This window comes from Anabrus simplex, chromosome 1 (genome assembly GCF_040414725.1).
Source record: "Anabrus simplex isolate iqAnaSimp1 chromosome 1, ASM4041472v1, whole genome shotgun sequence".
NCBI lineage: Eukaryota > Metazoa > Arthropoda > Insecta > Orthoptera > Tettigoniidae > Anabrus > Anabrus simplex.
The window spans coordinates 1,063,049,352-1,063,070,554 of record NC_090265.1 but is presented as its reverse complement, the minus strand read 5'-3'; the positions used below and the strand labels follow the sequence as shown (position 1 = coordinate 1,063,070,554).

The window sequence follows — 21,203 nt, the reverse complement described above, 5'->3', positions numbered from 1 at the left end:
TGTATATCAACACAACTTGCTGGCAATGTAACATCCATATCAACTAGGTTACTGTTTTTTTTTCTTTTTTCTTAAGAGATGCTGTAGTGCTGGAAATTTTCTTCTCTTTAAGAGCCTGCAAGTGCCTAGTGACAATACCTGTATATGATCTCAAACTAACCGGGCGAGTTGGCCGTGCGCGTAGAGGCGCGTGGCTGTGAGCTTGCATCCGGGAGATAGTAGGTTCGAATCCCACTATCAGCAGCCCTGAAGATGGTTTTCCATTGTTTCCCATTTTCACACCAGGCAAATGCTGGGGCTGTACCTTAATTAAGGCCACGGCCGCTTCCTTCCAACTCCTAGGCCTTTCCTATCCCATCGTCGCCATAAGACCTATCTGTGTCGGTGCGACGTAAAGCCCCTAGCAAAAAAAAAAAAAAAAAAAAAAATGATCTCAAACTATTATAAAGCATATGAGCACTCGGTCACTTTGGCTATTCTTCCACTCTGTATCATTCAAAAGTACAAACTCCTGTTCATGAGAAAGTGTTGCAAGAAAATTGTGCATGCTGTTACACAAATTTCAGAACCTTAGTAGGTACTGTTCTCCCAAATGCTTCCTGGTAACATCTGATGTACCTTTTATATACATCTACATGTTAAATTTTGTTACCATAGATTACTTTCTTATATACCACACTCATGACAGCCTTCTGAATACTTACTTCCTCTGCTGTTTTTTCCCACATCATCCTCATTGCAGTCTTTAATTTTGCCAAACTTGATAGCACTCTTATTAGTCATTCTTCCCTTCCCAGGATAGCTGGTTTCATCCCAACTGAGTTTGATGACACTTGTGAATATTAAAATTCAAGAACTCCATGTAAAGAACTTACATGAAATAAAAATCTGACATCAAAGTATGTATAAAGATCTATACCTTTAATTGCTGTAGATTTAAAAACATCAAAATGTCAGGTTTTTTTTTTTTTTTTTTTTTGTTCTGTATAAGTTCTTTAACATGCCCTAATCCTACAACATGGAGTCGTCACATTTAAACACCCTCGAATGCTATTGACCTCAGCCAGGATCAAAATCTTGTGGGGAAAAAGAGGTCAATGACTATAACCAACTTCACCACTGAGATTGATGAATTTATCATCATTTCAAATAGCATTAGGAAACAGCCATAGTCTGTATTTTAGACACAATCTAGATGCCTACTGGAGATTGTAATCGTCATCATCATCAATGTCCCACTCCAGTCATCCAGGTGTGGTTTGGATATGGTAATATTAATTAAAATATACCCTATTGTTGGACACTAATCTTACTATATATAAAAATTGATGTATGTGTGTAAATGACACATCTCCTCCTAAACCACTCGAGCAATTTCAATCAAACTTGGTACACTTATGATTTACTATCCGGAGACGAGCACTGTGGGGGTAAGCCATCCGTAGCTCCCTTAGGATTGGCGGGGGTCAGGGGGGGCAATGTATAAAAAAAATTGAAAAAGGTGTCGAATCCACAGTTTTCGGGGTCACTGAGATAAATAGTAACATTCCCGATTTTTTTAAAAGTCAAAGTTCAGCTCCCTTTTGGGTACGGGGCAAGGGGGGAGTGATATATAAAATTAAACGAAAATAGTGTTGAATACATAGTTTTCGGGGTCGCCGAGGTGAATTGTACACTCCGAATTTTTAGTATCAGGAGACAAACCATGTGGGGGTAAGACAGCCCAGGAACCCTTTTGGATGGGGGGGCGAGGGGTTCAGATATACAAATTAACAAAAATAGTGTTGAATCCATACTTTTCGGGGTCGCTGAGATGAATAGTGACACTCCGGATTTTTTTAAAGTCCATGTTCAGCCCCCTTTGGGGTGGGGGCGAGGGGGGGAGTGATATATAAAATTAAACGAAAATAGTGTCGAATACATAGTTTTCGGGGTCGTCGAGGTGTATTGTACACTCCGGATTTTTAGTATCAGGAGACAAACCAAGTGGGGGTAATATACCCCAGGAACCCTTAGAGTCAGGCGGGGCAAGGAGGTTGAGATATAGAATTCATCGAAAATAGTGTCGAATCCATACTTTTCGGGGTCGCTGAGATGAATAGTGACACTCTGGAATTTTTTAAAGTCTCAGATCAGCCCCCTTCTTGGTGGGGGGGTTGATGGGAGAGTGATACATAAAAATAATCTAAAATAATTTTTCAATCCATAGTTGTCGGCGTCGCTGAGACGAATATTGAGAAACCGGATATTTTATAAGTCCAAGTTCATCCCCTTTTGGGGTGGAGGACGAAGAGGGAGTGATATATAAAATTAATCGAAAATAGTGTCGAATACATAGTTTTAGGAATCGCCGAGGTGAGTTGTACACTTCGGATTTTTAGTATGAGGAGACAAACCACTTGGGGGTAGGACACCTCAGGAACGCTTAATGGCGGAGGACTAGGTGATATACTGTAAAAATCATCGAAAGTAGTGTCGAATGCATACTTTCCGGGATCGTTCAGACGAATAGCGGCACTCCGGAATTTTTTGAAGTCCGAGTTCAGCCCCCTTCATGGTGGGGGCGATGGAGAGTGATATATATACAAATAATCAAAAATAGTGTCGATTCCATAGTTGTCGGGGCCGCTGAGATGAATAGTGAGACTCCGGATATTTAAGTCCAAGTTCATCCCCTTTTGGGGAAATAGTGTCGAAGACATAGTATTCAGGGTCGCCGGGGAGAATTGTACGCTTCGAATTTTTAGTATCGGGAGACAAACCACGTGGGTGTAGGACACCCCAGGAACTCTTAGGGGCGGGGGACGAAGGGGCTGAGATATAAAAATAATCGAAAGTAGTGTCGAATCCATACTTTTCGGGGTCGCTGAGATGAATAATGATACTCCGAAATTTTTTTCAAGTTCAGTCCCCTTCGTGATGGGGGGACGATGGGAGAGTGGTATATAAAAATAATCAAAAATAGTGTCGACTCCATAGTTGTCGGGGTCGCTGAGATGAATAGTGACACTCCGGATTTTTTTAAAGTCCAAGTTCATCCCCCTTTGTGGTGGGGGCGAGGGGATTGAACTTAAAAATAATCAAAAATAGTGCCGCTGAGATGAATACTACGACACAATGTTTCGCCCCATTTAGGGTGGGGGAGGGGGAAGTGAGATATAAAAATAATCGAATATACTGCCGAGTCCATAGTTTTCCGGGTCGTTGAGATGAATAGTAACATTCCGGATTTTTAAAGTCCAACTTCAGCCCCCTTCGGCATAGGGGGTGAGAAGGTTAGAAAATAAATTGTCAAAAATAACCAAGATAGTGGACGTGTGTATGTTCCAGTGTGACTTTCAAGTATGACTTACTACCTGGAAAACATACTTTGGGAGTAAGACACCCCTAGAACCACTAGGGAAGCGGGTGAAATATAATCTGTATTAATGAATGGAAGTCAGTTTGGAGCGATCTATATATACTGTACTATATATATAAATTAAGGCATTAAAATGAAAACAGACATGATTTAATGAGACCATTCTAGGCATCTTAGAAACTTAAAACTTGGTACCAGACAAGCTGATGACTTCGGGATCCCTAGAAAAATCTAAAATTCTCATAATTCTCTGAGGAGAACACGCTGGGAGTTTCAAATCTGCTTAAGAACACAGTCGGTGATATTTATCCAGAACGATAACTTATAGGTTTCATGGGCTTAAAAGTTTCCTGAAAGTCCTCATTTTTAACCCCCTCCTTTATATGAAGATGGCGACAGAATCTCCTAGACAAGTTAGAAAATTGAAATTTGGCAAAATTATAGCTTTTTTGTACGTTAAATTTGGCTGTATTTCTGGATTTGCCTAAATTTTCCACTTTGTACATGTGTAATTGATGGTTTGATTCACTTATAGGAAAGATGGGATCATCAACTTCTACACGAATATTGGCCCACCCAGTAGCCATATGTGAGCCAAATTCTATGTTTGGACCTGTATGAAAAGTAATTCACTGTGTGAAAATCTTAGACAAGTTTCACCCTATTCAATGTTTCTGCTCAATCATACCTTTAAATAGATGAGATACGAGGAAATATGAGGGCAGAGGTGTCTTACTGTACAATCTGCTTTTCGATATCATGCACCGTTTAGCAGCAGATATTCTGTAAATGTAGGTGAACATGCATATACTTCCGTATGTCGATCTACGTTTATTCGCTGAAGTCGATTTGTAGCGATCTAGAAGAGGGTGTGTCTGACATTGTAATTAATACTTTACAAATCAATAGTGAATGTCAGCTGGAGGGCGTCTGCTGTTGTAATCAGTACTCCCCACATCGACTTTAACTGGCAGTAGGAATGGGGACCTCCTCCAATGCCTGTGTACAATTGTAATGTATAATACCCTTCTCGATTTGACTAGCAGACAGCAAGGGAGCGTGAATTTTTCAAAACTCTTTTAGCTGATTCTCTTTATTGTTAGGAATAGGTGCCCCCTTGCAAGGGTGCCACAGATTATAAAAAAAATTACCCATCAAAATGTGATTGATGTTATGCATAGTGAATTGCGGTAGACAAGTGGACCTGTCATTATCATCACAACTCCTCAACTCGCATTTTACATTGGAAACAACGTCTGTGTACCTTCCTATGCTGTTTCTCGGATAACGTCAAGAGACATGCAGTTTAAAAATTTTTATTCACTTCATGTACAGTAATTTACTTCGATATCCGTATACAATGTGGAATACCGTAGCGAAGCACGGGTACATTTGCTAGTTGTAATATTATAAAATATGAATAGATAAAATAAATGAAATAAATAATCACTTCACGTTTGGACATTATACATAACATTAAAAAAATACATTGATCAAAAATTTTGTATCATAATTTAATATGATTAATACTTGGTGACTTCCAATAAAATTAAATTTAAGATAAGTGAGTAAATGTATGTATGTTCAGTCCGTCAGCGATGCCGCTGGTGGTATCCTCAACAGCTCTGCCATCAGCTGTTATAGATGGCCTAGGCATCACTGAAGAGGCGTACTAGGGAAATGAGGAGTGAGGTAGTTTCCCGTTGCTTTCCTCGCCGACCCAGAGTTGCCATTACATATCAGTCTGCCAAGCCCACTGAAATGCATACACCAGCCGACCCTATGAACAACATTTTCACACCATTCATAGCAGGGACTGGCTGCATAAGGATTGGCATTACTAGCATCGCTCGTACCTCAGTCACTTTCATATTGTCAAATCCAAGGATAAGACAGAGACAGATCTATGAAAGTAACAAAATTGCTGTAGCCTATACCAGAAGACATAGTGCACTGTAAACACTAGGTCCTGCTAGCAAAGGCATAAGTGAGTAAATAAATTCTAATCTTAGTAATGCATAATTTGCAGGTAAATGGCCGCCAGAGGTCACCACGGGATCCTTCAGTTTAGAATATTAATAACAAGAGCAGTAATAAGAAATGGTAATGCATAAAAGATTCCCCTCAGGTCATGTTCATAGAGCTACAAAACTGAAACTCGGCTGAATTGGGCCTTACCTAACGCCCTGAAAACGAATAAACAGGTAGGAACTGCACCCAGGTTCTCCAGTAACTTCTCCACTAATTGAAAATAAACTATTTATATTCTGACCTAACTATAATCTATACATTAGCCCTTCATCAACCACAACACATATAAGACAGCAACACACTCATTAAATATTTACAACTGCTGGACGACTCATATACACACTCTATATTCCTAGAATAAAAGGAACAAGCAGTGGAAATGACAGTTAGGAATACACTATCATTTGTAGTGAGTCCGATGACCAATATTATTACAATGCATGTACAATATAAGTTATATTGGCCTTCACCCTTTCTGTGTATCAACACAACTTGCCAGCTCTCACTATCAACACATGGCATATCACTTTGATACTGTACCTCCTTTTTTGACTGACACCAACACATGTTTTTTCAGAGAGACTTTTGCTTGCACAAACACATTCTGTTGATCTATGCCTTGAAAAGGGCCATAGATTACCAAAAGTTGCCATGAGATTTAGAAGACCAAGTTCAGTACCTTAGCAAAGCATTGTAGAAGTACAGTAGCAAGTCTGTTATAGCGAGAATTCATAATGGCAAAAAATTTAATTGCTATAGCGGATTGTTGTTATATCCGATTTTTTTGTAAAAGTCAGGAAATAACCCACACGCACTACAATCGGTGTATAACGGCTATCTGTTTGTTCAAAACTTGCGTTTTTGCAGATTTCCATTCTACGGCTTACTCGTAAGTTATTTTTTTCTCATTCTGTGACAACGTGAACGCGGATGTTCAGTTTTATTCTGAAGAACTGGAGTAGTATCACTCCAGTGGCTTCTTCGGCAAACTTTTCAGTTTTCGTATTCAAACAGTCACCTAACCTAACTTAACCTCATATGTATCATGAAAACATGTTTCAAGCACCAGTAATGATAATCTTTTTATTTGAGAATAGTCTTTTCGAAATTTAACCAGAGGCGAGGAAATACAGTGTAACTTCGTAGTGCGTGTTCCTCATTAAGACGATTTCTCTCTTATCGCAGCGTAAATTTGAAGTCCCAATTCACGTCATATTAAATCTATTTAAAATGCCTCATTTATCATGTCATAAAATTTCATTATTTCCACTCAGTACGATCAAATTTTCCCTAGCCCTGAAATTTTTCCGCACCATTCCCTGTGAAAGATACGTGGTTTTCAACACAGATTTAGAGCCCTAGCCACAGGAGGCAGGTCCGGGAAAGTTACTCGAAAATGGGAAATGGCCTTGAATTCCTGAATTTTAGGGAGTAAATTATAGCTTCAGGAAGCAAGCCATTAGCCTCAAGAGAGTTCAGTTTTGCTCTCCGGTTTTCATTGATATTGCTGAATAACCAAGTAAGCCTGTTAGTGCTGGTATTTCACATTCCATTCAGAAGTTAGAAATGTATTTTGTGTTGATTGATGCAGTGAAGGGTAGCAAATATTTCTCGCGTGATAGACTGTGAAGATTAGGAACATAATTGTGTGAAGTTGAATAGCGTAGTGCATATTTGTTTTGTGGCAGCCCCGTTATAGATACTGAAAAAGTCATGAAATGAAGACAAATCCATGAAGTGGACAGGCATCTGCATCTTTCAGCGGTGCGCATATGCTGAAGCTTGCACTGTCGAGTTTCGATTCAAATCGATCAGTGTTGTCGTATTCAAGATGACAGTCCGTCATTTCTCTCACATATAGCCGAGGTTAACCTCCTAATAATTCATGGTTGAAGACTGTGATCTGCAGTAATGCACTGATAATTTTACGGGGCCCCACTGCAAATGTCTTTATATTTGTTGTCAGGTATTTTACACACTTTTTAATACACTGTTTTTATTTAATAAGCCCCAGTGGAAAAGGTTTTCATAGTGCATTTGTTCTCTCATCTTTTTCACGCCTTTTAATACTCTCATTGCATCTTTAGAAACTGTAGATAGCCTATATCTTTCACTGTACCAGTACATACGTGACGTATTCGTGTTGGATAGTTTTTATTCGTGTATTCAATAGTCTGTTTTCTTGCTTAACACATTATCTTTCCTTGTTCCTTGCAGAAACGCCTGACAAGGTTGTACTGAATAAACTAACCTCCGAAATCAGCCATCCACTCTGCGCCGTATCTTGAGGTGTATCACATTCTTGCTTAATTTCAGTACATAGTTTTAAAATTAAGCGATCGTTTACTTCAGCCTTTATTTTAACGAGTTAACTACTGCTATCGGCCACGTTATTTACGCATTTATTACAAAACCATGTTCTCTTTCATTTCGGATTGTGCTTATGGAACACCAGACAATATTACCAATCGACGATATCACCTTCGAGTTCAAATGTCGACGAGAAAGCTCGCTAGTACACATAGCAAATTATCTATACCGAAGATGATCGATCATATTCAATATAATTGTGGGGTGCATAAATATTGATAGTGGAAAAAATTACGCACACTTAATCACTTGTAATAATGGATGCATCAGTATTAGGGTTCTCGCTGTAACCGAAGGATACTACACAGTGTGCGAGGACGGTTTGAAAAGTTCTCGGAATCACCGCTAGATGTCACTGCTAGAGCAACGAGGTTCCCGCGCAATATCACACATCCTTTGTGAGTGAACACGTGGCGCATCAGTGCTCTAGCTGCAGAAGTGTGGTAGTGACAACTCTTTGTTGTTGTTCCTGCATAGTGATTTGTGACAATGGAAAAAAACTGAGATTCGAGCAGTGATTAAATACTTCGTAAAGAAAGGTATGAAAGCAAAGGAAATTCATGCCGACTTTCAGAAAACACTGGGGGACTCTGCTCCTTCATTTTCAACTGTTGCCAAGTGGACCAGCGAGTTTAAATTTAGTCGGGAGAGCTTGACTGATGATCCACGTAGTGGATGGCCAAAAAGTGTTACGACCCCAGAATTTATTGCAAAAGTGCATAAAATGGTCATGGAGGATCGTTAACTGAAAGTGCGGGAGTTTGCTGAAGCTGTAGGGATATCTTCTGAACGGGTATATTATATTTTAACCGACGAATTGGGTATGAAAAAATTATCCGCAAGATGGGTGCCGGGGCTCTTTACATTGGACAATAAACGCACCAGATTGGAAATGTCCGAACAAAGTCTGACCCGTTTTCAGTGCAACCAACAAGATTTTTTGCGCTGGTTTGTGACTACAATAAAACTTGGGTCCACTACTATACCCCAGAGACAAAACAGCAGTCAAAGCAGTGGAAACATGCTGATTCACCACCACCAAAGAAAGCAATGGCAGTGCGTTCGGCCGGAAAGGTCCTGGCCTCAGTTTTCTGGAATGCAAAAGGCATTTTACTGATAGATTATCTTCCTACTGGCCAAACAATTACAGGGCAATACTATGCAAACCTCCTAGACCAACTACAGGAAAAGATACGCGAAACAAGGCCTGGTTTGGCAAGGAAAAAGGTCATCCTTCATTAGGACAATGCTCCGCCGCACACAAGTGTTATTGCCATGGCAAAACTTCATGAAGACATATTAGTACCGAATAGGTGGAAACCTTTACTGTGTTACTATTCATATGTTAAAACTTCATGAACTGGGGTACGAATTGTTGCCACATCCACCTTATTCACCTGATTTGGCATCATCAGACTTTCGTCTATTCCCCAAGCTGAAAATTTTCCTCGGTGGACGGAGATTTTCTACAAGGGAAGAACTGACAGCCGAATTGGAGAGGTATTTTGCAGGCCTGGAGGAATCTCATTTTCGAGATGGAATCAAGACATTGGAACATCGCTGGACCAAATGCATTAGTCCACAGGGAGACTATGTTGAAAAATAAAAGCAGTTCCACCGACGTAAGATACTTAATTCTAGTACATTCCGAGAACTTTTCAAAGCACCTACGTAATATAGGAATTTTCAAGGGACAGAAAAAAGCTGTCGTTATAACGGAGTTCTCGCTATATGCCGTACTCGCTATTTATGGACTTCTACTGTATTAAGAAGCAAACAACACCACTACTCCGTTCATCCATAATCAAACGTATGCTTGTTAATGTTCACATAGTAGATGATATTCACAGTAAACTCCTCCATAAATTGTATGCCAAAAATTGTTCACAGTAATAGGCCTCCATAAATTGTTCAGTTGATTTGCGTCCTCATAGCATATATGTAGACTTTTCTCATCTGCACTGCTCACTATCTTCAAACTTGCACCGGCCTGTCTGTCCAATCATGAGCGAGCGATATCTATGCTATGGTAACGCATGGTAACACATCCCTACTACGCCCAAAGTTTGACTTGTGGATATGCATGTATTAGGCTGGACTCTGCATGACTCACTGAAGAGTCCCTTTGATGTATTTCCCTGGAAATAGCTGTGTGTTTCCCAACTGTCTACAAAATAAATTATTAATATCTAACATGGAGACTTTCCAGCTTCAAATATTCTTACTTTAATACACCAATAAAGTAATAATAATAATAATAATAATAATATGCTGTAATAAATCCAGTGTGGGGATGTGATGTGTACCATCACATGATAAACCTCTTGTAGGATGAACAACAGTGAGATTCACATATATTTCTTTCCTTATCTCCTTTCACAAGATAAAGTGAATCCATTTGCATACCCTCAAATCGATTTTTAGAGTGTGGCAGATCTATAAATCAATTTCAAGCAACTGGATGGAATGCTACTACGTCAACTCTAGAGCACATCAGTAGCACTCTGGAAACAGAGGTAATTGTACTAAATTTGATTCATAAAAGAACACAAAAACTATTGGTGTAGGCTAAGCTTAGTTTCAAGTTAACATTTCACTCCCAGCAATAGTCTGTCCCATTTTGCTGCTGGCTTGACAATATTTTTAAAACAAGAATGACACTTGAACATAGAAAATTTTAATCACAAAGAAACCGGTAAAATTAGAGGCATTATAGGCTATGAACTTTACATTCTAATACAGTTTTAATGTGTGATATCTTGTGAAAAATGCTCCTAGATACTGAAGTGTAGAAATGCGGTAATCATTTCAAATCAATTTCAGGACATTACTGTAGAAAATATAGAGAATTCTAAAACGGGATCCATATCTAGTCCATAAGATCTTCAGAATAGGTTTCCGATTAATCCCAGTATTGAGCATCAAGCGTAAAAATTTCCTCATTTCTTCTACAGTCATGTCAACCCAAGTTTAACACATAGAAAATGCTTTGTGAAAGGTGTGGTGCTGCACGTATCACTTGATCTTTAGTTTGATCAACAACATGCTGATAAAACTCAAGAGTTTTACAAATGCCATTATATCCTCACAGAAATTAAATTGAATCTAGATTTTAATTGTATGATTTAACTATTTTCTAAAGGCTAAGGATATCTACTGCAGTGAATATTGATCAGACATCTTAGATGTAATTCATGAACGATAATGTTCTTAAACATATGAAAGCTTTAATTTTTGTCAGTCCATGCAATCTGTAATGATTCAAATTTATCAGGGATGATCAAATACTGGTAAAATTTATCTCTATATACAGTCAAAACTGTTTATTGCGACTTCACTTTTAACGACGTATTGGATATATGGCAAAATCTGTCCTGTCTAAATCCTATATTGATACTGTGTTAGTGCAACTTTCGCCTATAACAATCGTTAATTGGTGGTCCCTTTGGAGTTGTTATAACTGGTTTTGACTGCATCATTATAGTATTTATTCATGTATTAGACCCCCTCGCGTATTAGACCTCGCCCTGGCTTTTCGAGAGGACAAAATGAAAAATGAAATCTTGCATACAAGACCCCCCCCCCCCCAAATGTAATTCGTCAGAGAAGACCAATGATTCCGCTTAGAAACAAATCTGTCAATAGTTTCGTCTGTATGACTGATGCAATGAGAACACGCGTTGATGTCAGGCAGTACATCTGTGTTCCATAGTCAAGAAATGTTCACCTCCGTAGCGTAGGCCTACTGCAGCTCTCATGATGTCGCATAAATAGGTGAATAGTTTTGTGTCCGACCCGTGCATTGCAAGCGTGCATCAGTCATGCTATATGTCTGTGTTTTATAGTTAAGAATGTCCGCCAGTGTACTGGTTAGCACAATTAGCTGCTGTTCTAGGGAGTCTTGAGTTCGATCTGGTACCGTACTGCCAGAGATTTCCAAATGGCAGGAAGGTTGATATGCGGTAAATATGGTACATGTAATTCCCCTCCACTGGGGGCGTGTCTGAAAAGAGCTGCACCACCTCGGGATGAGGAAACTAGTTTAATTTAGTTCAGAAATATTCATGGTTGTTGCTATTTATATAGCAGGCGAGATCATTAACAAAGTGGTCATTTAATATCTCGTAACTTGGGCCAGTATAGATATTTTTGGAGAGAAGTAAGTGTAAAACGTGATAAAAACTATCCAATCATAACGATTGTTTTACTCCCCAACGTACGTAACAAATAATAAAAATAATATAATTGATTTTATGTCCCCACTTACTTTTAACGATCTTTGGAGACGCCAGACAAAACATACTAGGGTATGCGTTAATAAAAAAAATAGAGACAACGAACGTACGAAATGCAGCAAACTTTCCTGTTATTTATTTTTATTCTTTCCATTGTGGAGCTTTTGGCACTACACTAGAGTCACGTTAATCCGAACTGAAATATTAATTTTTTTAAATATCCTTATTGAAATGAAAAAACATATTATAGAATGAAGATTTACTTGCATTTTATTAGTCATCTTTTACTAGAATAACTTAATGGAAACATAATTACTCATCATAAACCATCAATCACTGGTCGTTTATCTTTACAAAGTCTGTTAGTTTCTTTTTCCGTAGTGATTGGAACCTACTCGAAGATGCAGTGTTAAGCCAGCGTCTCTTAAACATCACATCAGTAACTGCTAAAGAATGAACATTTCAAATTACAGTATGTACTGTACTGTAGAAACTATTTTCCTCAGGGGACGGTTGAGGCGCTGACCTTCTGACCCCAACTTGGCACGTTCGATCCTAGCTCAGTCCGGTGGTATTTGAAGGTGCTCAAATATGTCAGCCTCGTGTAAGTAGATTTACTGGCACGTAAAAGAACTCCTGGGGGAGAAAATCCCGGCACCTAGGCATCTCGGAAAACCGTAAAAGTAGTTAGCGGGATGTAAAAACAATAACATTATTATTAGAAAATATTTTCCGGTTAATCCGAAAATTTCGTAATCCGAACAGACTCCGGTCCCAATTTGTTCGGATTAACGAGACTCTACTGTATACAGGCAATAACATACCTAACCTAAACAATGCGGTCTCTCTTATCTCATTTACAGCTGTTTAGGTAAATCCTGATGTGATAAACGTAGATAGCAAGCATGAAATATACTTTAAAATAAGGGCGTAGTTTTCAACAGCTGTAGTTAACACAAAAATGCTTCCAGTCACTACGTATTACATTTGAAAGTACAACTCATAACATACCCTAGTTATCAGCTGGTGGTTTGGCACACTTTATACAGCATGGCTTTATTCAAAAGGAGTGGCTTCTGCTACACATACACCAAGTGGGAATATCAGAGACCATCTCCAGAAACCATTTGGGAATAGATTCACACTGTTTGGACTCTATAGCCGGGAACGAAACTATTTTTTAAAAGTTAAAAAAGACAGGATCTTGAATGCTCTCGATTGCAGTGCATAGCTGACGAGGTGGCAGTGAAAATGACGTCACTTGTAATGACAACATGCCGGTAGCAGGGAAGTTGGCGTAAGACGATAATTCAAATGAAAACAGTGATCAAGTTTACTCAGGTTTACTGTGTGGTAGGCCTACTGCTCAACTGACAGAGACAAATGTCTGACCATTAAGTTATTTTGTATCAATATTGCATAATATGATCGTACGATAGCCTTATCCCTTTTCTCTATGGGGTCGAGTATGAAGTGAGACGAATCTTCACAGCAAGTTTTTTCGACCATGTGCCCTTCCTGACATCAACCTCATCAGAGGAATTAAGGAGATGAAATGAATGATGTGATATGAGTAAATAAAACTGACTACTGTATACAGTATTTACTTTATATGTAGGCTGAAATGTCGTGTTCACCATTTGTCTTTTTACATTTAGAAATGCTGTCTTCCAATGAAAATAGCCAGTATAACTCAAATACTTTCATAAGTTTGTTAAAGAATAGTGTAGAATCTTTACATGTACAATTTATAGCTCTTTGTAGCCTAGAAGTCGTGTGTTCATTGCACAAAATTTGAGGTTATCGCATATTGGACTGCTGTTTACTCTATTTGGCTGTAAAAGTGGGGGAAATATGGGTCTAATACGCGAGTAAATGTGGTACTTTATTGCAGTGGAGATATAAATTTTCCTTTATAGATTTTTCAGATCAGCAGCAATTAATATTTTAGGAATTTTAATTTGGCTAGATATGTTTTCTGTGATATGAGGTATTAACACACACTTGTAATGTTACAGTTATTGAAGATGATGATGATCCACATACACAAGATTTTTTGGCTAATCCTGTCTGCAGTGAGGATGGGCAGGTATGAGAGGTGTTTTTTTGCTTGTAGAGTTTAGGAAAGTAGGCACTGATGATGATGATAATGATTTCTAACTTACTTTACAAATATCAGTTCAACATTAAATATAATACATAACCAGAAAAGGGAAAAACAGAGAAGAGCAACTTATTAAGTTGAGGATGGATAATAAGTGCATGCATCATATGCTTGATAACTCCCTCTTATTTTTTATTTTGTACTACTGTGTTTTGCCTTCATTAGGTGATCAATGTTTGTTCAAGTGTGGCAGTGTAAACTTCAGTAGAAGTCTGTTATAGTTATAGCGAGAATGTATAACGGTAAAAAATATACTTGCTATTATTGTTATATATGACTTTTGTAAAATTTGGGAGAAAAATCAACATAATCAGTTTGTTCAAAACTTGCATTTTTCGTTACATTTATCAGATGTTTTCCATAAGGCAGTTCTTAGTCTTGAAAGTGATCTGACAGTCTGTTAGGTATATACTGTTATGAAAAATTTGAAAATGCAACTGGAACAGAGAATGGGGGAATCATTTTTTGGTTACAAAGTGACTTGCACATTAAATAAATTGAATGATTTGTTTACTGGGGAAGTTAAGGTCTGTGAAAATATTTTTATACATGTCTGTGAGGTTTGTGTTAATTATGTAAATGGTTTGATTTTAGTGTTTTTTCACTGATGAATTGTATACATCTAAAAAATTCACCTCAGCTCAGCAAGATTTTAAAGTTAATGGTGACACTAGGTTTACAGGAAAAGATGAATATTGATGACATGTGTTCCGAAGTTGTAGAAATAGTCAGTTTGTTTTCTGGTGAGAGTGGTGCTGGTGAAAAGCTAAAACTAACTCTCCAAAGTAAAACAATACCAGATAGGTGGGTATATATCACCGATTTAATTGACCCAGAAAAACTGAAGAACATTTTAGTGGTACTTAAGTTTGTCTTCAGTATATTTCCATCGAATGTACATACTGAAAGAGTATTTTCAGTAATGGCAATAAAATGGAGAGATGACAGAAACAGATCCTCAGTAGATTTAATAAAAAATGAACTTGTGTACTTCAACTAAGATGAGAATTGTAAAGGAATTTCTCAAGAAAATTGCTTCTTCAAATGACAAGTACTTATGAAATGTTCATGTCAATGTAAAGGCTAACGCATTATTAGTTTGTAATAAATTAAGTAGGCTACCTATATATTTCACGCTGATGCTGTTATGTTATTACCGGTATTTATTTGTTAATATAACCCTGGTCTTTTCTCTTAATCATGGCTATGGTTCCTTAATTTAGCACTATATGACAAGAAATTGGAAGTGTTCCTTATTTGCTATCTGGAATCAAGCAACTGTTCCTTATTTGCCATCCAGAAATCTGGCAAGCCTAATCACACAGGGAAAGAAAAAAAAGCACACGGATAACTTTTAAATTAAAAATGAGAAATAAATGTTGTATGTCAAATGGGTGAGAGCAGGCAGTAGAAATTCTACTTTCTTATAGGTACACTATCGGGTTCTGTACTGATGTCACAAGCATGTCGATCCGTTGTGTGTGATGACATGCATAAGAACGAATGTTGAATAACAAGTAACTGTGGGCGTGGGACCCCGACTCACCATGGACTGACGCTGAAACATTTCTCCGGCACGCTGTTACTCTCTGTCTCCGCATCATCTGAAAGATTTTATTTGAACAATCAGTTCTTAGTTTAGGCCTTCGCCAACCGGCGGCTAAGCGCGGAAGAGGGACAAACTTGTGCTGTCTGAAAGAGGTCTCACGAACATAAAATTAAGCACCAACACGTTAGACACAAAGAGAATAAGCCTGGCTTCGGACTGATGTCTCCTGCAGCTGTAGGCTCACACACAACTGCGCTCCAGGGCCGTGAAAGTAGTTTCTCTAACAAATCCTTACCGAGGCCAGTTGTTGTTGGCTTGTCGAACGCACAACATGGCCGGGAATGCTAATTTTAATTTCTTATGGTGGGAGTTACGAACGTACTTAAGAGCGACGTAAATGTGCTATCCAGGTTTAGAGCAACTGGGCTATCAACATAAGTTAACATCTCAGCGGTCAAAGGGAGTTTCATCATACACTTGGCTACCCACCGACTGACAACAGCGTTCCCTTTCGACTAGTACGCTCACCTCAACAAGTTCTACAATAAAAGCTACACCTATCACAAACTCTTCCCACAAATACTACTTCAAAGAAGATGGCCTAATGACGTCTACACAAACTTCAATATAGGCTACGGCACCAGCATTTCAACTAATATTGTCATCTTAAAAAGAACCAGGCCATATGTAAATTCTTCAAAAGTTATAAGCATATAAATAGAAACTTCAAGAACCAACGACCGCTACCAATGCTCAACTTTCTTCAAGTTTTTAACAACACGCCCTTTGACAATCAAATGGAATGTGCTTTCTGATTTTTATCTTTACTATAATATCATTTAATATCAGTGTTATGATCTTCAAATGAATGTCATCCTTTTAGACTCAAATATTAACATAATATTGTTAAGTAATAGTATACCACATTTTATTTTGTTTTAGTTGTTTAACGATCTCCAATCTATTTTACAAGATATAGTTTTTAACAGTATTCATAAGTCATTCCCAATCAGGTACCTGATCTATTCATAAGGTAAAATATGGCTGGTGATGCCTAAAATTGATAGGTGAAACATGTACCATCTAATGTATTAATTTTATGCTATTTTGATAAGGACAAAGTCCTAACTTTTAAGATTGTATTGTATTGAATAGATGGGAGAACAATATAAACATTCTAGTTTTATTGAATACAAATACTTTCAATACGGACCCTAAAATGAATTTTATCACATGTAATGCCAATAACATCTGCTAACACAGCTTAGAACAATATTTAACAGATACACACTGTACAAAATTATGACTGATCACAAATTTATGCATGGAACATGTTAACAGTATCCACTTTCCTAAACAAAACATCATCTGAAACAGCAAACTTCATAATGTGCAGTAACACCTCAGTCGAATGTCCCAGCTGAACGTCCAGAATGGAGACAGTTTTCAAAGACACAGACACGACCAGACGATAGCACACTTCAAATAGGACAAGATGATGGCATAATTCCAATAGGACAAGACGGGGGCAGAATTAAAATAGCTCAACACTTCCGGCAAACCAGCCATTAAATATTTTCAGGTCGCATGTACTCCTACCAGTCCTCGCATCTTTTTGTCTGTCTGTGCTAATCACCATCTTCGATTCTTGTCACACGTGGCACACAGTTTTCAAAATACTGACGCCTTTAAAACTGTTGGGCAATATGCTTCATGTTGGACAAACAAACTTCTTACACAACTTTCTTCATATTTAGCTCTCTTGCTTAACAAAAATTCCCAACTTTTGGTGCCACAGAACGACACCAATTTAACATAGTGTTCTTACAATGAACGAACTAAATAATGTTTGAAAATCCACAGCCGATAACATATTAATAAATACATGCGGTGTTCTTACAATGGAATAAATAATACTGATAATATATAAATAAATACATAACCTATAACTTGGCATAAATAATGCCGTAAATACAGACATTGACTTCTTCACATGGGGTTCACACACACACTCTAAACATTACATGTAAAATCATTGGTCATTTGTTTAAAAGATGTTCGATCTCAAATGCGCTTGACAGCACAGAAGACGATGCTCTGTACGAAGACAGTGACAGAGAAATTAGTGACTACAAATCTGAATCATTTGATGGCAATGACTGACTAAACAATAATGGCAGAAAAAAAAAAATCTTAAAATTTTCATTTCTGATTTTCCAGGGGTTGGCTTACAATCTGTATCAGCTTATAAACAAATAAATGTGGTATCTAGTTAAAAACTATTCAACAGGGATATAATTCAAGATATCAAAATTGACACCTATGCTATCTAGTGATTTTATGCGCATTTCATTTAAACTTTTTAGTGCCAGGAGCCTATAACGTATGATCAGACTTTAGTTGAATTTTTTAAACAGTCATTTACACTTAATAAAGTTCAGGTCCCAGGAGAGAATCGTAATTTAACTCCACAGATTGCGAATATTAAAGTATTCAAGCTCATTTAGGCCTTTTCATTAATGAAATTAGTAGTGTTCTGCCCCAGTACGGCAGTGGGTTCGTCAGTTATTTGTTAATATTTGTGTTTATAAATACAGATTGTAGTTGAAATACGTGAAGTCCATTAACCCTTTCCCCTCGAATTAAAATTCTCTGTGTTGTCTCTACTGCTTGTATTTCAAATGTGAATTTCTATCTTATATGACCTTAATTACTTTTTTATGATTTTGTGCTCTTAAATGATGTATTTAGGCTATAAACGTTTAGAGCAAGCTATACCGGAGCCAATAAAACCAAGATATGCAATTTAAGACAAATTGTTTTATATTTTTCTTATTACTATCGTTATGTTATACCCATTGGCTTTGTTAGTATTTTCACTGAACAAATTATCAGTAAAAAACAATTGAAAAACCCTAATTCTGTCTCTGGTTTCATACCTTGCGGTGGTTTGTTGCCTGAAACCGCTTTAAAAGATGATTTCTTGAAATCGGGATCTGTTGATTTATAAATTGCGCCAGCCATCAGTATCAGCTACATGTTGGCTTACGGTATACAAGCCATCGCCAGTTCAATTGTAGGCACTGTCAAATTCTATTACAGTATAGGGTACAAGGAAGGAGTGTATGTATGTTCAGTCTTCAGCCCTAAGGCTGGTTGGATCCTCAACAGCTCTGCCATCAGCTGTCATAGATGGCCTAGGCATCACTGAAGAGGCGTACTAGGGAAATGAGGGGTGAGGTAGTTTCCCGTTGCTTTCCTCACCGAGCCAGAAGTTGCTATTACATATCAGTCTGCCAAGCCCACTGAAATGCATGCACCAACCGACCCTATAAGCAACATTTTCACACCATTCATAGCAGGGACTGGCTGCAAAAGGAATGGCATTACTAACATCGCTCATACCTCAGTCACTTTCATATTGTCAAAGCCAAGTATAAGACAGAGGCAGATCAATGAAAGTAACAAAATTACTCTAGCCCATACCAGAAGACATAGTGCACTGTAAACACTAGGTCCTGCCAGCAAAAGTGCAAAAATACTGGGGTTTTGTACAATTACCTGACATATACAACATTGAACAGTACATTGTATATGACTAGGAGAGCACGTGGCGACCATGTTTGTTTACTATCACTAGAGCCTTCACATGCGTGAGTGGACTGGACACAGCTGACGGCTTCACTGCCATCTAAATAATAGATTTTTGATTGACTGTCAAATAGTATCTGGATTTTACAAAGTTCCTTGCTGAACTAAAAGATGCCAGTACAGTATAGCATCATGTATTTTGTCAGCTAAGAGACGGCAGACGAGCCGTGGGCGATACAATGTCATGTTGGGCCTCTCCTGTCAGATGAGTGGTAAGGGTTAAAATGATGGTGGAAAATCATATTCTAAACAAGATCTTCAAAAATATTTCTCCTGTTTTAATTAGTGCAGGAGAAATGAAATCATAAAACTTCTCTCAATGTTTTTGGAAAGTCAGTAGGATGGATGCTTGTCATCAACACAGCTGATAACACTTCCTTATTTATAAACTGTATGTAATCTACAATGATATGTTTTATAGTGTTTCTCAAGTAAAAAGTGTTTCCCTCATTAAAATGTATTTATGTTCAGTCCGTCAGCGCTAATGCTGGTGGGATCCTCAACAGTTCTTCCATCAGCTGTCATAGATGGCCTAGACATCACTGAAGAGGCATACTAGGGATATGAGGAGTGAGGTAGTTTCCCGTTGCTTTCCTCACCGAACCATAGTTGCTATTACATATCAGTCTGCCAAGCCCACTGAAATGCATACACCAACTGACCCTATGAGCAACATTTTCACACCATTCATATCAAGGACTGGCTGCATAAGGATTGGCATTACTAGCATCGCGCATACCTCAGTCACTTTCATATTGTCAAAGCCAAGGATAAGACAGAGACAGATCTATGAAAGTAACAAAATTGCTCTAGCCTATACCAGAAGACATAGTGCACTGTAAACACTAGGTCCTGCCAGCAAAAGGCAGCTCATTAAAATAACTGGCAGAAAATATATCATTGTAGGCTATATAAAAAGTACAACTACTTTGCACATCAAAATGAAGCATAAACCATATATAAACATACATATTGTTGTTTGTCCTTTCTTTAATTGATTTTCTGCAGTAAGTACTACGGTATCATATGTTCATAAGACCTGTCCCATTTTTAATTATTTTTTAAGATTGGACGTTGAACTATAGAGTACTGTGGTTATGGTAGTGCATCATGGTTCGAAAGTGATGATATTTCATATGTTGGCTAATTACTATTTTCTTTACCCATACAGGATGACAACTTTATCTCCACCCCAGTGTCATCACAGCCAAGTCATTCTGACTCACCACAGAAGCAGATCGAAGTGGAAACTGAAAATCAAAAGAAAATTATATTGGATAGTAGTGACTCCAATGACTCTGCTCCATGTTCACCCAGTATATTAGATGCAGATAAAGCAGGAAGTGATTCTGTTCCACTAGAAAATAACATCCAAAAAACTATAGACAAAATATCTACTACATTTTCTAGTGAATTAAAGCATTCAGATTCATTAAAGTCTTCAACTGACATTCCAGCTTCCAAAGATAAATTTCTGTTGGACAGGAGGAAACCACTCATTAAAAAGCAAGGTGTTAAAAATAAGTCACCAAAGAAATGTGCAGAAGATGGTCTTCCAAATTCTAGTACAGGTATTTCATTTTCTGTTAATTATGTCTTTGTGAATTTTAAGTGGAATTATGATAGTTTTACTGTACAAACCAGACACAGAAGTAGAGAGGTAAAGTTAAACTTATTGTTGTGTTTCATTAAAATAGTAGTGGCAGAATTCTCTTCTTGGAGTTAGTTTTGTGATATGTTGGATGATTTAATCATACTACTGGAATGGTAAATTCTCGTTAACACTATACTGTGGAACCTCGATTTTCCATTTTTGGAGGGACCAGGGGAGAAAAATGTACA

General features: G+C 37.8%; 1 protein-coding gene across 2 annotated transcripts in view; it reads left to right on the top strand.

Annotated features, from left to right (window-relative positions):
• Blm (Bloom syndrome helicase) overlaps positions 1-21,203 on the top strand; it is a 194,110-nt gene that overhangs the window by 27,632 nt on the left and 145,275 nt on the right. For both annotated transcript variants that reach the window (XM_067137120.2, XM_067137119.2), the window contains 2 exons: positions 14,016-14,086; positions 20,533-20,932. In XM_067137120.2, the coding sequence (XP_066993221.2) occupies positions 14,016-14,086; positions 20,533-20,932 (471 nt within the window). The remainder of the gene's footprint in view (positions 1-14,015; positions 14,087-20,532; positions 20,933-21,203) is intronic.